Consider the following 18,309-nt stretch of genomic DNA (forward strand, 5'->3'; position numbering starts at 1 on the left):
TTTACAGGCACTGTAACACAGGGCACTGCAAGCCAGAGATCCAAGGGGTTGGAACACAGTGAAGAGAAGGAAGCCAAGCCAGGCACCTAAGGGACAAGAGGGACTGCAAATGGGTCTAAAACAGAGGTGGGCAATCTACGGCCCACGGGACCCTCCTGCCCAGCCCCTGAGCTCCTGCCCCAGGAGACTAGCTCCCGGCCCCTCCCCCGCTGTCCCTCACCCCCGCAGCCGCAGCTCACTCCACCACCAGTGCAATGCTCTGTGAGCTCCTGGGGCAGCACAGCTGCAGAGCCCGGCCTGACCCGGTGCTCTGTGCTGCGCGGTGGCAGCAGGCCGTGGCCTGGCTCCAGCCAGGTGGCACGGCTGTAGCAATGCCAGCCCCCGGTGCTCCAGACCGTGCAGTAAGGGGGCACGGAGCAGGGGGGGTTGGATAGAGGGCTGGGGAGTTCGGGGCAGGGGTGTGGATAGGGGGCGGGGCGGGAACAGGAGGTTGAATGGGGGCAGGGGTCCCGGGGGGCAGTCAGGAAGGAGGGGGGGTTGGATGGGGCAGTGGGGGGCAGTCAGGGGACAGGGAGAAGGGGGTGGTTGGATGGGGCAGGGGTTCTAGGCGGGCAGTCAGGAATGAAGAGGAGGGTTTGGATGGGGTGGCGGGGGGCAGTTAGGGGCAGGAGTCCAGGGGCAGTCAGGGGACAGGGAGCGGGGGTGTGTGGATGGGGCAGGGGTCCCGGGGGGGCCGTCAGGGAATGGGGGGGTTGGATGGGGCAGGGGTCCCGGGGGGGTGCGGATAGGAGGTGGGGGCCAGGCCACAACCCCCGGCCCTCCATACTATTTCCAAAACCCAATGTGGCACTCAGGCCAAAAAGTTTGCCCGCCCCGGTCTAAAACATTGCTTTCCCTGACAATGGATTTTGGAAATATACGATAGTAGAAAAACAAACAAACAATCTGAAGAGCCCTTATTCCTTTGAACAATCTGCCTCACTATCATCTATGGTAGGAAGCATTCAGCTTCCCGCAATGGACTTCTTTCCTCCCCTTCTGCCAAGCAAGGATTCTCCTAAGGGAAGCAAAAGAATTCTAGTACTCAACAATATGGTCCTTCAGACTGCCCTGACTCACCCAGCCATGAAGCACATCCTGTGATAATTTAAGTCAGAGAATTACTTGCTCTGCATATACTTAAAGCTTCCATCCTCTTTTACTAAAGAATGTTTTGTTTTGTCTTTTCCCTCCCTGATGGCATATTTTGCTGTAGATTTCAATAAGTAACCAATGGCAGTTTTTCATTAAGAGTTAACAGAGATGGTACCCCAATTCTATTTTGCTTTTACCAATATGTTTGCAACACAGTTCCTTGTGGTACATGCTGTTTTAGCCAGACAGTTCTACAGAAGCTACATGGAATTGAAAGAATCAAAATAAGGCCATTTCTAGTCCTCTGGAAACACAGTTAGAATGCTACTGAAGAACTCAAATGTGGCTGTTCAAACAGAAGGAAATTTTGTTTAGCTGGAAATTCTCAACAGACCTGTGATAAAACAAAACTGAAGGAGAAGGAGAGAAATGATATTGTAAGATGTTAATCAAAAACAAGATTTATCAAATGAGCACTAGAGCTTCATTGTGCTTCAGGATTTCCTGCCCTCACCTATCATTTTAAATTAACAATATTCCTGACAATCCTCGCTTATGTTTGGCTGGAAATGGTTATGTGACAAGCCTGTACAATTCCATTTTCCTCGTAAGAGATAAATACTGGAGTTTAGAACAAGCTAAAATGGGACAACTAATAGTAGATGTGGACTTTCTTCACCTACCAGCTCAGCACAGTCAAGAGGTGTACACTGTCTTTTGTTCCTAATGTGGTTCGAAGCACCATTCTGAAGTAACAGCTCTACCAAGACTTCATGTTTTCCTAACACAGCCTCATGCAGTGCTGTATTTCCCTTTCTGTTAGAAAGGTTGACTGAGGCCCCATGCTGGAAGAAAAAGTAAACATTTGAATTAAATGTTATAAGGAAAAAATAGCATCACACTACCTTTCTCCTTGTCTCCTGTAAAAAAGCACAGAGTACTACACCAAAACAATCCATTAGAAACCTTACAGCTACTTACAGAAAGTGTAGATTTCCACAGTGAGTTCAACAGCAATAAACACTACAACAGTGATCATTCTCCCCTTAATTTCATGAATCAACTCATCTCATTTTGCATATATCTGCTACATATCCCACTCATGTTGGTGAGGCCTGAGAGAGATCTTTAAGAAGAAAATGCTTTTGGTATATTATCAGCTTTTGCTACCAGTTATCTGGAATTCTGATGACATACACCATTAGCAAAAAAGCTAGACACCAGGCACTAAGTTGTTAAATAATATATGTTACTTGCAATAACATTACAGAAGTATTTATCTAAACAAAACACCATAGTGGATGGAGTTAATGGGGGAGGGATACAAAACTGCTCTGAATTTTCCTTCCAGCAGTTTTAAAGGATAAATGCATTACTAGTATTAATACTAATGTTTTGTATTCAGTACTTGTAATATTAAAGGTTCCATCTTAAATATCACAAGAGGAAGGATATTTTGAACATAACCTTTTCTGTGAAGAAGTCTTACCTCTAACAACAAGGCAGCAATCTCATGTTGGCCATTCAAGCAAGCATAAATTAAGGGAGTATTTCCATGTACATCCTTTTTATTTTGTTTAGCATTGCAATCCACTAGACACTTTACTACCTATGGGAAGAGAGATTAAAATGCCAGTTTAAAATACTTTAACTTACCAGAATCATAGAGTTAAAATACCATTGTCATTACTGCATCACCATTAATGACACTTCTAATGGAATATATTTTCTGATACTGTAAATCAAGACTGAAGTGTTTCAGATACTCAGAACCAGTGGTTTAATTTAAGAGTCCCACTGATGCAGAGAACACTGGTTCAAACTAGGAAAAATTCAGAATCTGGATTCTTGAACCTTGTGTACCCCTTGCTCCATGTTCCTATATTGTGCCAACTTGTTGTAATGCCAATAAGGAGCATCTTATGCAGACAATCTAAAGGCTGCTTTGTTACCTATGCCCATCAGACTTACATGGGCCTGCATTTTCAAATGTGACTTGTGATTTTGGGTGCCCAGCACTTTTTGAAAACCAGGCTTGCTCAAAGTGGGGCTGCCAAAAATGGAGGCACCCAAATTTACCAGTCAACTTTGGGAAGTTAAGTTCATGGAGAACAAACACAGATAGATGGAAAAAGCAGTAATTTCAGTATAAATTTCCACTGGTCACAATAAGAAAGTTTAGTTATTTTAAGCACCTAATCTAGGAATGCTGCATGCAATTTACTTTCCTTTAAAATAAACAGGTTGGAGGAGATCTTTAAAGGATCCAATATAAATTTAACATTCAAAGAAAATCCAAACAATGAAAAGATTTTTCCTCTGTCTGAAGTATGGATGCTTTGCTTGGTATCTGTCTGGATGACACAGCACTCATCATGGCTGACAAGCAGTAGAAGGATGCTTCTCTCCGGGTCAACTGCTGACCATCTGGCACAGTTTTCTACCTACTTTGTTTTAATATTTTGCTCCTTAGAGGTTAAAAAAAATTAATTTGAAACTTTCCCCACCAGTCCCATATAGTCAGTAAAATAAATAACCTGGTTCTGGAACATGTGAATTGTATGTGTGTGCACGCACACACACACGGCCAATGACCTTATAAAGGATGAATGCTCCACAGCAACGCCATCCTGGCATCCCTCATCCTAGCAGATTAGGGAGTTGTAGGATAATTGGCAGGTAAGTACTATACAGTCTAACACCAGAGAACTAACATTCATTGACCATTCATGGACATCTTTTCCTCCTTGTTTACATTTTCTTTAGTATTCTCTCTCTCTCTCTCTCTCTCTCTCTCTCACTCTCTCAAGTTCTCTTCATTTTAATTCCATTGTACTGGCTTTTCCTCTCTTCTTTCCACACTCCAGAGAGAAAAGGAAGAAAAATATCAGATTTCTCATCCCCTTCTCCATTTCTGTCCTTTCCACCTGCTTTCTCACATCCAATATTTTCCCCTTCCATTTACTGTCTCCCCTACATCAGTCTCTTCAACCACTTTCTCTCCTCCCCACCACCTCAACTAGCTTATTTTTCTCCTTCAGTACTTTCCATGTCCGCAGCTGCGCCTGGAACCAAACAGGGAACTAAACACCATTCACAGAGCTTCAAGTGGCACGTCTCCCTGCTCTGACTGCATGATTAAAGAGCAGAAGAACGTAGCACTCCCCCGTAAGGACTCCAATGTGTGCATGCATATACACACACATATCCTTGAACTCTGAAGGGAGAGACTTTCTTCCTCTGTGAAGTTCTCAAAAGATACGGAACAAACCCTCTGAAAAGCCCAGGAGATGGACATGCCACAGGATGAAACAGATCCACCTGACTACAGTTTTCTGAAGGGTAGAAGGAAGTTTCAATCCCTGGATCAGCGTTACGCTAAAACTAAACTCAGGTGTGTACAACACTGACCACATTCCATCTAAAAATGCAGCAGCAAGTGCATATAAAAGGAACTCAATGACGTCACGTCCTCAGAGAAGAACGGAGCACAACACAAAGAAAAGAATGACCCGAAGTATATGAATACATAGCCATAAGGGAGACTAAGCCAGGCAATGTAATGGAGAGGGGATGAAATCCTGGGAAAATCTACTTAAAACAGCATCACTCCCAGTCTCAGCAAGGCTAATTTCACGAGGTCTGTTAGCAGAAATTCTGCTGCTAGCAGATAGCTATTAAATTAGTTTCTTTTTAAATCTTTAAACATGAGGCAGAAGTTTTTAAACATGGGTTGAAATCAGTCTAAAAATGAATAAAAATATGTATGAAAAGCCGGTTCACAAGACATTTATTATAACATGTTTGATATGAAATGGTTCAATTTGAGCCAACACTTACATTATACAGTAATTTCAGGCCATTAAGAAGGAGAAAGCCCATACATAAACAATTTCAGTACTGAGAGAGTGGTTACTGCAGCATGGGAGGCATCTTCTCTCTCTTTCTCAGGGGAATTTTCTGGATGGGAGGTTTTTTTAAAGACATAAAAACCTTTAACTTCCTTTTTGCTCTATGTCAGGCTTATCTTGACTATTTTCCAAAACCACTTAGTTATTTTGGAACATGAAATATTAGCTAACAGCACTACCTGATGCAAACTGCTTTGCTTGTTTGGCCACAAAGTTCAGACCACCAATAAGGAAGTTGTATTTTGTTTTGAAGTGAAAAGAATTCTTTCACATAAAAAATGTTTGACTGACCCATAGTTCATAGTGTGTGTTACTGGTGTATACTTTTTTCTAAGCATACGTATGATGAAGAGACCGCTAGAGGTGATATCCTGTAGTATATATTTCTTTTGTGGAGACTAGAACTATTACTCTGAAAGCTCAATTTGTCATTTTTGACACATCCATGCCAAAATACAATACAAAAAGCACACGGGAAACAATGTAAACAGTGACAATTCTTTGGGATACAGACCAGGGTCAAGGCCTTCTATTCCAGAACAAAACAAATCTATTCTAGTAAGTGATGTTGCAAATATACACTCTGGGCTGAGAATGTTATCAGTAATATTTCTGGAGGGCCAACCCTCACCCTTACTCCCCCACAACAGGACTGGATTCCTGCTGTGCTAGGTGTTGTACTAACACATATGAAGACACAATCCCTGCCCCAAGGAATTAATAATCTGATTAAATCAACTTGAACCACAAAAATGTACATGAAAACCACATTAAAAGCCTACTCCACAGCATAGGTATCAGAAAAGTGTCTGAGCTTGGGAGGCTAAAGTAATCACAAAACTAAAATCTTTTCAGTCTAAAAGCCCTCTTTAAATGGTTAATTTGGGAGAAGTCATTCTACCTTGTAATGAGAAGTGTCCAGCTGCCTATATATGGAAGCTTTAATAATTTTTAATACACCCAAATGTGCCTCACTTGAATGTAAAGATATTTCTCACTGTTAATACACTACACAAGATGAGTTGTAAGAAGTCAGTGTCAAAGTAGTTTGCAGATTGAAGAAATGTATGTAGCAGATTAGTGTAGCGGGCTAATGGGTTAGTTCTTTCACTCCAGAAGGCCTAATTTTCACTGCATGATGTTGACTGCTGCCAAGTGACAAGTCAAGACAGTCTCTTGGACCTGATTATGCTTCCAACCGAAGTGATGGCAAAACTCCCACGATCTCCAATAGAAGTAGGACTGGGGTCCCAGTGAGTTAATGAGAACCATCAAGGCCTCACCTATTTAGATCACAGATTCCCTTGAAATACCTTTAGTTTCTATGTTTGTATCATATAGAGAAGCTCACTAAGAGAATACAATGGATGCAGAGGACACATACATGCCTTTATGACAGACTGCCTGTAACCAAGTGTTTTGAAATTGTATATATATTCTGATATCTGAATGTGTGTGTTCACTAATATAAAGAAGATACACACACACTGGGAACTACTATTGATTTTCAGGAGTGTGGGGTGACCTCAGGTCTGTCAGGTTGTGCAGTAAAGCAGAGCTATAACCCACTTGCATTTGACTGCTGCAAAGTGACAATAGCTTGCCTTCCTGCAAGTCCCACCGCCATTTTGGATTCAGAAGGGAGTCCCTGAGGCACCATATCAAGTTTAACATTTAGGAGGAATACATTCATCCTGTGTCCCCTCTCCAAAACAAGGGGCCAGACCCGTCTGGTCTAGTTTACTCACCTCACCCTTCAAAACAAAATCCTCAGGCTAGCCCAGCACAGTCCATGCTGAGGCTACTGAAAGAGGCTTTATCCCTTACCCAAGCAGACAGAGCGCCTCACTGTGCCCAGTCTGCTTCTTCAGCATAAAGCAGCACAAGGAACAATACTATGAAGTCCCCTTTATACTCTGGCCTCTGCTACCTTAACCAACCCTCCCACTTCCTGGAATGAAGAGAGGGGATAGGAATTTGTCCCCTTTCTTCCCCGTTCTAGTCTCCTCCCTCCAAGGACACACACTTACTCAGCTACCACCCACACCCCAATAAAATCTACCTGCTGTGCTTATAGCTATGAAGTGAACCAGTTACCTGAAAGTGACCTTTCTGACAAGCCAGATGAAGAGGTACAGCATGGTTAGTATTCTTTGCACTGATATTGGCACCGTGTTTCAACAAAAGGTAGACTAACTCAGGATGCCCATGCAGTGCAGCCACATGTAGTGGTGTAAAGCCATCCTGGTTTGTAACATTTACTCCAAGTCCATTAGCAGGGATTCTTGCAAGCTTCTGTTGGGAGAAAGAATAAAAACCACAGAAAACTGATCACAACACTTTCTACTCAGTAAAGAGCAGTTAAATACCTGCATAGTACATATGAAACAGGCAGACAGACATTACAAACACTATTGTCCAGGGAGTCTTATTTAAGACCTTCAGTGAGATACCTGGTAAAGCCAAGCAGTTGGGTGGCACTGGCATCAACAGCCCGAGCCAAGCCAAAAAAAACAAAAAACCCCACAGAGTCAGCCAATCAGATGGGAGCAAAAAAAGGCAAGTGGCACAGCAGGATAGTGCCCCCTGAAAACTGGCACCCAGGGAATTATCGCCCTGCTGCCCCACCCCTAGAACTGGCCCTGAGCACTGGTGACAGATAATTGTCTTATTTTTCCCTCCTTAAACAAGATAGGTTACTATAGAGAAATTTCACAAAAAGATTTTTATTATTAGCAGGGACTGAAAACTGCTCAGTTTGACAGGTGATTTAAGAGATCCAGACTTGCATTAGTTGTTAGCTCTAGTGGGATATAGTATGGTATGACTGGTAGGGGTTAATGTTACACCTCACATTTGTTTTACACACTTGATTATAGAACTGAACACAGTCTACATTCTTAGAGACAGATATTACTTAGTCTACTTCCCTTCTATGAGAAGGTCCAGTTTTTGAGGGCTACAACTACAGCTAAAATTAATTCCAGTCCTATGGAAACAATCCATGGCACAATATAGTGTATACTAATAATTGCTATAGTCTTTGGGAAATCACAAACTTTGAGGAAATGGAATTCTGCAGATCTGCTAAACTTTATTGATCTGCATTCGTATGACAGCCCTTTAGGAAACAGTACCCTGACTGAGACAGAACAATAGGAGGGACTATATGGCATGAATTCCTTGGAGGCCGTCTATGGAAAAAGTCACTTGAGATCCAACTGGGATGTGGCCTACAGACTACTTAGAGAATGTCCTGTTCTACTGCTCTCTCAGACTGCATGGAAGCCAAAGTTTCACAATGGTAGTGAACCTTTCCCATTCTTCCTTATTCCCAACTACAGTGTGTAGTTGCAAGATTACTTAACAAATGCCTTCTTATTTTTATTCAAGAGCCAGGTGGTCATTCCACAGTTACCAGTTAGCTAAACTAAAATGTCTCAAAGCCCTTGTTTCGGTAAGCAAGAGATTCCATCACTCAGTCACAATAATCATTTTTCCTTCTCAGTTGCAGATAATTAGCTTTCTATTTTCTTTAAATTATGAGCATTCCTTATTTCCACAAATGAGACCCAAAACATGTGTTCTAAGGAAACAGTTATTAGTATTTATGCATTCAATACTACTCCTCCTTAGGAGGCATGGCAGTGGCTTCCAAGAAGGAACATGATTAATCCCATATCATAGCCCATTTCTCTCTCTGCTATATGATAAATAATGGGTAAGGGAGACAACAATTCTCCATAATTTTATTTAGCTCTTTAGTTTTTTAGATACAGTTTGAATGAAAGATATGATAAACAATAAAGTGGTCTTATAAGTATTGTATTGATATTTATGAGGACAGGAAATTTCCTGCTAAGATATTACCAAAGAATAAAACGTTCCGTGAGCCGAGAGGGCAAGTTATCAAGGGCCTAGAGCAGATAAGGGGGTAAAGGAAACAACTGGGAGGCCTAGAGCAGAGTTGCTCTTTACCCTCACGTTTACGAAGTTACTCAGAACGTACTGAAAACATGGACTACAAATCCTGGACCAAAACAATACAAAAAGGGGGTGAAGAAGAAAATCCAAAAATACAAGTTTTCCACTCCTCCATCAGAAATCAAAATGAGCTTCTGAACACTGATTCTCTATTCCAATCCTTTCCACAGCCTGATTATCAAGTACAGCAACTTCATCTCATAAGGTGATGAACTCTATTAAGATCTGTTTCAGAGTAACAGCCCTGTTAGTCCGTATTCGCAAAAAGAAAAGGAGTACTTGTGGCACCTTAGAGACTAACCAATTTATTTGAGCATGAGCTTTCGTGAGCTGTAGCTCACAAAAGCTCATGCTCAAATAAATTGGTTAGTCTCTAAGGTGCCACAAGTACTCCTTTTCTTATTAAGATCTGTGCACATTTATTACAGGACTCTTGTGAGCAGAGACGCAGCTGTGCAGAAGAATAGGAATATTATTTCCCTGGGCTAAAAAAACCTAACTACAGGAATGCAAAAGTTATTCTGTCTACAAAACAGAAAAAAATTCCAACCTTTTGTATTGGCTCACATTTTGAGCACTGGCATAATGGGTGACAAAGCTCTGGAGTTACTGTATCGTCAGCTTCGTCTGTTTCTTCTACATCTTCCTCCATCCATTCCAAAAGATAGCGAACCTGGCATAAAAAGGAAGTCCGACTTTATATTGCCCAAAATTTCTATCTCCTGATAATTAAAAACATGTACATGTTAATTTCACAAACACAGAATAAGTTAGAGAGCCTGAATGAGCCAACTCCCAACCTTGGCTTCCCTGCAGGCCAAATTAAAAAAAATTAATGTTACAGTTGACAAGGCAGCCAGCAGCAGTTCACCAAGTAACAATGAAGTAAATTATAAATGACTTCCTACTGCCTAATCAAGACTTCAGTGTTCACCTCTGCTTAAACCCTTTCAAATCCTTTTAGCTCGGACTGCAAAAGATTAGGCCAAAGTTTGTGCCAGTTCACGTCAACATGATTCTTTGTTCATCATCTGCTTTTAAAAGTATAGAAGTGACAAGGATGATGAAGTTTAACCAGCATACAAACTGTGTAGGTGCAATACATTTTCTCCTCATAGCTATAACTTCTCATGAGCTGGATGCACTTCCTAAGCCTGGAAGGGCGACCTAAGTTTGTGTCTAAATAATATGATTCCTTCATTTGTAAGACACATTTCCACTGAAGACAATCTACAGAGTAATGCTGCACATAGAGAATATTCACTGAACATTAGTGTTACATGTAGTTGTAAATAACAAAAACACCATTAAGTAGTTCTTTTTTGTTTTTATTTGTTTACAGAGAACCTCATTAACCCATTGTGGACCAATGAGATTTGGGGAATACCAAGTAATTGTATCTGTCTTAGGTACTTCGATCAAGCCCATTGTTGTAGTATCCAACTTCCTCACAATCTTTTAATGTATTTATCCTCACAGCACCTGCGAGGAAGGGCAGTGCTATTATCCCCATTTTACAGATGGGGAACTGAAGCATGGAGAGATTAAGTAGCTTGCCCAAGGTCATACAGCTAGTCCATGGCCAAAGAGGGAATTAAATCCAGGTCTCCCAAATCCCAAGGTAGTGCCCCAAACAAATGGACAATTGTTCCTTTCCAGGTGTCAGGGCAGGGTTAAAGTGGTCAGAGCATCATAGAATCATAGAATCATAGAATATCAGGGTTGGAAGGGACCCCAGAAGGTCATCTAGTCCAACCCCCTGCTCAAAGCAGGACCAATTCCCAGTTAAATCATCCCAGCCAGGGCTTTGTCAAGCCTGACCTTAAAAACCTCTAAGGAAGGAGATTCTACCACCTCCCTAGGTAACGCATTCCAGTGTTTCACCACCCTCTTAGTGAAAAAGTTTTTCCTAATATCCAATCTAAACCTCCCCCACTGCAACTTGAGACCATTACTCCTCGTTCTGTCATCTGCTACCATTGAGAACAGTCTAGAGCCATCCTCTTTGGAACCCCCTTTCAGGTAGTTGAAAGCAGCTATCAAATCCCCCCTCATTCTTCTCTTCTGCAGGCTAAACAATCCCAGCTCCCTCAGCCTCTCCTCATAACTCATGTGTTCCAGTCCCCTAATCATTTTTGTTGCCCTTCGCTGGACTCTCTCCAATTTATCCACATCCTTCTTGAAGTGTGGGGCCCAAAACTGGACACAGTACTCCAGATGAGGCCTCACCAATGTCGAATAGAGGGGAACGATCACGTCCCTCGATCTGCTCGCTATGCCCCTACTTATACATCCCAAAATGCCATTGGCCTTCTTGGCAACAAGGGCACACTGCTGACTCATATCCAGCTTCTCGTCCACTGTCACCCCTAGGTCCTTTTCTGCAGAACTGCTGCCTAGCCATTCGGTCCCTAGTCTGTAGCTGTGCATTGGGTTCTTCCGTCCTAAGTGCAGGACCCTGCACTTATCCTTATTGAACCTCATCAGATTCCTTTTGGCCCAATCTTCCAATTGGTCTAGGTCCTTCTGTATCCTATCCCTCCCCTCCAGCGTATCTACCACTCCTCCCAGTTTAGTATCATCCGCAAATTTGCTGAGAGTGCAATCCACACCATCCTCCAGATCATTTATGAAGATATTGAATAAAACCGGCCCCAGGACCGACCCCTGGGGCACTCCACTTGATACCGGCTGCCAACTAGACATGGAGCCATTGATCACTACCCGTTGAGCCCGACAATTTAGCCAGCTTTCTACCCACCTTATGGTGCATTCATCCAGCCCATAGTTCCTTAACTTGCTGACAAGAATACTATGGGAGACCGTGTCAAAAGCTTTGCTAAAGTCAAGAAACAATACATCCACTGCTTTCCCTTCATCCACAGAACCAGTAATCTCATCATAAAAGGCGATTAGATTAGTCAGGCATGACCTTCCCTTGGTGAATCCATGCTGGCTGTTCCTGATCACTTTCCTCTCATGCAAGTGCTTCAGGATTGATTCTTTGAGGACCTGCTCCATGATTTTTCCAGGGACTGAGGTGAGGCTGACTGGCCTGTAGTTCCCAGGATCTTCCTTCTTCCCTTTTTTAAAGATTGGCACTACATTAGCCTTTTTCCAGTCATCCGGGACTTCCCCGGTTCGCCACGAGTTTTCAAAGATAATGGCCAGTGGCTCTGCAATCACAGCCGCCAATTCCTTCAGCACTCTCGGATGCAACTCGTCCGGCCCCATGGACTTGTGCACGTCCAGCTTTTCTAAATAGTCCCTAACCGCCTCTATCTCCACAGAGGGCTGGCCATCTCTTCCGCATTTTGTGATGCCCAGCGCAGCAGTCTGGGAGCTGACCTTGTTAGTGAAAACAGAGGCAAAAAAAGCATTGAGTACATTAGCTTTTTCCACATCCTCTGTCACTAGGTTGCCTCCCTCATTCAGTAAGGGGCCCACACATTCCTTGGCTTTCTTCTTGTTGCCAACATACCTGAAGAAACCCTTCTTGTTACTCTTGACATCTCTGGCTAGCTGCAGCTCCAGGTGCGATTTGGCCCTCCTGATAACATTCCTACATGCCCGAGCAATATTTTTATACTCTTCCCTGGTCATATGTCCAACCTTCCACTTCTTGTAAGCTTCTTTTTTATGTTTAAGATCCGCTAGGATTTCACCATTAAGCCAAGTTGGTCGCCTGCCATATTTACTATTCTTTCGACTCATCGGGATGGTTTGTCCCTGTAACCTCAACAGGGATTCCTTGAAATACAGCCAGCTCTCCTGGACTCCTTTCCCCTTCAAGTTAGTCCCCCAGGGGATCCTGGCCATCCGTTCCCTGAGGGAGTCGAAGTCTGCTTTCCTGAAGTCCAGGGTCCGTATCCTGCTGCTTACCTTTGTTCCCTGCGTCAGGATCCTGAACTCAACCAACTCATGGTCACTGCCTCCCAGATTCCCATCCACTTTTGCTTCCCCCACTAATTCTACCCGGTTTGTGAGCAGCAGGTCAAGAAAAGCACCCCCCCTAGTTGGCTCCTCTAGCACTTGCGCCAGGAAATTGTCCCCTACGCTTTCCAAAAACTTCCTGGATTGTCTATGCACCGCTGTATTGCTCTCCCAGCAGATATCAGGAAAATTAAAGTCACCCATGAGAATCAGGGCATGCGATCTAGTAGCTTCCGTGAGCTGCCGGAAGAAAGCCTCATCCACCTCATCCCCCTGGTCCGGTGGTCTATAGCAGACTCCCACCACTACATCACTCTTGTTGCACACACTTCTAAACTTAATCCAGAGACACTCAGGTTTTTCTGCAGTTTCGTACCGGAGCTCTGAGCAGTCATACTGCTCCCTTACATACAGTGCTACTCCCCCACCTTTTCTGCCCTTGTTATCCTTGGCCTCACCCCAGCACTCAAGAACAGCCTGAAACAAGTAAGGGCACTTATTTGGTGCTGGTGCTCTTCCCCTCCAGCTGATGCATGGTGTAAGGGCTTCCAGGGCTCACGTAGCTCTTCTGGGGCTGCCACAGGAATGGAAAGGAACCTGTCCATTAGGATTATGCAGGATTATGGTAGCATGGAGAGTGCAAAGCTTTAATATGTGCCATCTTATTCCTCTCCTCTTAGGCAGCAGCATTTATAATAGAACAAATGCCTGTATGCTGCTCCAGCACTAAAAGCCCCTGCAGGAGCATGTGAAAATGGAGGTTACTGCCTTATTGCCTTAGAGGGGGAGAGTCTCTAACAGATCTGCCCTGTGCCTTCCAACGAGCAGTGGCATAGGGCAAAGACAGGGGGCAATGCCTCCCACCAATTGAAGACAGAAATAAGAGCATCTTTACTGGATTCCATAGCGGGGCTTGATGCTGCAGGAGTGCACAGGCAATGGATCTCCAAGCTGCTGCTGAAGCAGAAGGGAGAGGGGCAGCTTTTCTACAGGCTTCTTCCCTTTCACCCACTCAGTTCAATCCTGCAGGTGCCAGCAAGGTCTTCTCCTTACCCCCCAGGGTGGTTCAGCAAGCCACAAGAGCACAAACAGCCTGGCCTTGCCCCCAGGCAGAAGCAGCTGGAAGGAGCACCAGGAGCAACAATGAGGGACTTAAGCCTGTTTCAGGGTATTAAGTGCTGGGGGATAGAGATAGAAAAGGGATATGTTGTCCTCCCTGCCATCCCATGGAGAGTATGACTGCACCTGTATTCCCCTCCCTCTTCACAAGTGAGGTCTCACCTCTCTGAAATGCAGTAAACTGCAAAGCTGAGAACTTCTCTTGGGTAAGTATGCGGTTGTAGAAGAGCAGATTAGCGAGGTTTTACTGTCCAGTGTATCTGTGCATGTCCAGCAATAGCTAAAAAGGGCAGTGTTTTGTCACTGCAGCACCCTGACTGCAGGAAAACAATTTTCAGTACCCTAAATAGTTTCAGAATCTGCAAGGCTCTCACACTGCAGACCCTACTCTCCAACTCTGTAGTGTCACAGAGTAACATAATCACCATCACAAACATAAGCGCAGTGATGAGCTGCCAAAATCTTAACAACCGGTACCCTCCTTACCCCACAAGGAGGTTGTGGCCCGCCCCCGCCTCCCCGGGACTCCTGCCCCATCCAACCCCCAGCATTCCTTGATGCCCCCCACTCCAAGGATCTCTGTCCCATCCACCCTCCTCCCCCGTCCCCTGACTGTCCCCAGAACTGAGGTCTCGTGGGCCACCGTAGTGGGTGCCCACCCCGCCCTGCCCCTAAGAGCCAGAGGGACCTGCCAGGGTGCGAGGTGGGGAGTCCCAGCAATGCTTACCTGGGACAGCTCCAAGGAAGCATCCGGCAGGTCCCACTGGCTCCTAGGGGCGGGGGAACATAGCTGGGGGGGAGCAGGGGGAGCAGCTGCTCCACCCCACTGATCACATCAAAAGTGATGCTTTAGGGTGCAGAGTACCCACCGGCAGCTCCCTGCCCTGTGCCCAGCCCCAGCTCACCTCCCAGCAAGAGCAAACCCTCTGTCCCAAGGTATTTGACAGTAAATAGAAAAACACTGAATGTTGATCATTCACCATTGTCTCTGGCCTGGCAGAGAGACATAACAAAACCTTGCTAACTCAGAGTGGATCCACATACATATAAGCTTTCCATGGCACAGTAATTTCATGAAACAATTTCGTAAAAACATCTCCGATTCAGAAGCAGTACAGACAAGACCCCTAAATCATCACAAATGCCTCCATGACAAGACACTTCAGCAGCATTTTCGAAAATGGCCTCCTCTTATTACACATGGCTGAGTTTTTGAATGCCCAGCTTGAGACACGTGGGGCCTGATTTTCAGCATTGAGCAACCATAACTCCAACTGAAGTCAATGGGAACTGCAGGCATTCCACACCTTCGGGGAAAAAATTCAAACTCACAGGGGTCTGAAGTTGGGCATCCAAAATAAAAGGCCATTTGTAGAAATATGGGACTTAGCCTCTCTGCGTCTCAGGTTGCCCATTTGTAAGACAGGGCAACACTATTTACTCTATGTGAGCCTGAGAATAAACAGGATATAAGATGTCCCCAGCCCCAGGCAAGTGGGTATTACTATCCCATTTTACAGATTAAGAAATAGTCTCACAAAGTTAAAATGCCTAACCATAGGAAGCAGTAAGGACTAGACATAGCTCTAGCAATCAGCTAACCTGTATTCTAATCTTACTTCTGACAATGACTTGCTGGGTGACCTTGACCTAATCAATAAGGTCAGGTGTCTCTATGTGTAAATGTGGGTTTTACATGTTTACTTAACTAATGAGCGTACAGTATTACCAATGGTTCTTTCCTTTTCTTAATCAGCTAGTAGGTAAACTTATACCTACCATCTGACTGGTATAGAAGACACTAGAGAATCAACTACATACTATATATTATATTCAGACAGATGACTTATGATGCCATATCAACATATCTGTTAATCCTGGTATGTGTTACCCTATGGGAATTTTTAGAAAGATTCATTATGTACATACTGTACATAAACCCAGTATATCATATACTCTGTTACAGGGTTTCCACAATCTTCTGTTTTACGATGAGTATTAAAAAACTACAACAAAAACCCATGTATACCCCCAAATTTAGAGCTCTAATTTTTTTTAAATGTCAGCTGCTATTTTTCAGTAAAATATCTTCAAAAGTACCATAATTTTCAAGTATTTCAGAAGAAAAGAAGGAAATTGCTATAGTAGCTCAAATGTATCAAGACAGACAGTAAGTAATGCAAATTATAGGATATAAACGTTCATGTTCATATTGCTGTAGATGTCGACTCTTTATTGGAAGTGAAGTACAAAAGTCAAAATATACCCAAATTGTGTACTATTCAAACCCATTTTTACTCTGTACTTGCTAATGACATACTAATGCCAACTTAAATTTTTATTTATGGTCTCTGCTATTGCCAAAAACACTAAATAAGAAAAGCCAGACTTCCATCCTACAGTATATGCACATGCCCAAATATGTTATATATGTACTATGTATACACTGTGAACAGGGAGTGCTTAAAATCAGCAGGTTGAAACTTTCTGTTTGTATTGATTTGGAGCTTTGATCCGTCTCTACTAAAGGTGCTGGCAACTTAGAGTTCAGGAAATATTTGTCAATTTCAAACTTTCATAATTGCTATAACATATGAAGGGAAACTGAGTTGTGAACGTTCTTGAAGTCTGAGCTCTTTGCACATGTGAAGTGGAGTAATGTGCACATTTTTAAAGTGTTGGCTTTAATTCACAAGGAAGAACAGTGTAAATAAATTACTCAGCATAAAAAAAACCAGAAGATGGAATATAACATAGAAAAAAACCCACAATATCCTAATAATGTGGCACCCAAAAGAACTCCAAAACCCATACGCCTTATTTATAGAGATGTAGACACAAACCTGTGGACAGCAAAAACAACGAGGATTCAGAAAACACAGAAGAAAGGAAAAGAGTAATACAGGAACAGTGACTTTGCCATATTTTCCTCTCACTGATACTGGAATAAATCTGAAGAAACTCTACTGAAGTCCACAGAGATACACCAGATCAAAACTAGCATAAGCAAAAGGAGAATCAGACACTGTTTTTTTCTGGGATTCACAAGTGTCCCAATTTCACCAGTGGTAAACAACTCTGAAATCTGGAGGCCTGCCACCTAGATTATAGTTTGGTGCTACAAAAATAATTGGATCAAAGCAGTTTCTAATATGCATTTATTTAGTGCCCTGAAAGTAGGTCTATCTGAGCTGGAAGACATTTCTTGCTTTGGGCTGGAGTGCTACTAAGCGCATTTGAGGAACTCTGTTCTAAATGAAGTAAGCATAGGATACATCAGCTTGGAGTTTGTTTTATTTTTAAAATCACAAGGGCACCAAATAAAAGAATAAAACTAAGATATTTCAAATCAATGAATAAAGAGGAGCATGTTTAAAAGAATTATATCCATAGTTTTCTCCTTTAACAGACAATATTTTATATTTGCTCAGATCTAAATTATTCTCTAGAGCACCAAGTAATTTCAAATTATTGACTTAAAAATATTGTTAGCTGAGTACTTTTGGAATGTGAAATGAATATTCACAGCAGCATAAGTCAATCAGCACTTGAGTCATATTTTTTTAAATGAAATTGACTATGCATTCCCCATGCAGTGTTATGTGTAAACAGCTTCCTCAACTTCAGCAGGATAGCTGGGAATTCAGTATTCTACATCAAGTCATTCTAAGAACTTACCATTTCCAGATCTCCATCAGCAACTGCTCTTAAGAGTTTTTCTATCTGTATATAAAATCAGAAAAGGGAATTTTACTTGCTTTGGTAATACTGGTATTAAACTGTACTCTGAAAATCCAGTGTCCTTTATTAACCTCCTAATCTTAATCTGAAGGATTACAGCTGGCCCATTTCAGATATGTTGATAAAGTTATAAAGGAAAACGTTATTAACTTATGAAATACAAAAGCTGTATAAGGCTATAGAGCCATTCAATGATTTTTGAATTGTGCAGCAGAAGATAATCATCTAAATATAGAACACATATGGTGCATATGTAAATAAGATCATGCTAGTTAATATAGCAAATACATTTTTCAACCTCACCAGCAATTATGCGTGTACCTTTATTTAGGATCCAGCATTACAAAAGAAATAAAAGCTATTAAAGGCATGTAGCTCCCCATGGATGATGTTTTGGGCTCTTGCTAGGCTGGTAGTTGATGCCAAAGGGGTCCCTTTTTTTTTTTCTTTTTTTAATAGTAGCTTGAGTCAAAACATGTTTTGCACT

The 18,309-nt window shown here is 42.7% G+C and overlaps 1 protein-coding gene across 11 annotated transcripts in view; it reads right to left on the bottom strand.

The window, feature by feature from the left end:
• The window catches only part of ANKRD27 (ankyrin repeat domain 27), a 71,325-nt gene that overhangs the window by 11,813 nt on the left and 41,203 nt on the right, over positions 1-18,309 (bottom strand). For all 11 annotated transcript variants that reach the window (XM_073307841.2, XM_073307837.2, XM_078848119.1 and 8 more), the window contains 5 exons: positions 17,760-17,804; positions 9,580-9,702; positions 7,143-7,340; positions 2,624-2,743; positions 1,818-1,979 (listed from right to left, as the gene is read on the bottom strand). In XM_073307841.2, the coding sequence (XP_073163942.2) occupies positions 1,818-1,979; positions 2,624-2,743; positions 7,143-7,340; positions 9,580-9,702; positions 17,760-17,804 (648 nt within the window). The remainder of the gene's footprint in view (positions 1-1,817; positions 1,980-2,623; positions 2,744-7,142; positions 7,341-9,579; positions 9,703-17,759; positions 17,805-18,309) is intronic.

Source organism: Lepidochelys kempii, chromosome 12 (assembly GCF_965140285.1).
Source record: "Lepidochelys kempii isolate rLepKem1 chromosome 12, rLepKem1.hap1, whole genome shotgun sequence".
Classification (NCBI taxonomy): domain Eukaryota; kingdom Metazoa; phylum Chordata; order Testudines; family Cheloniidae; genus Lepidochelys; species Lepidochelys kempii.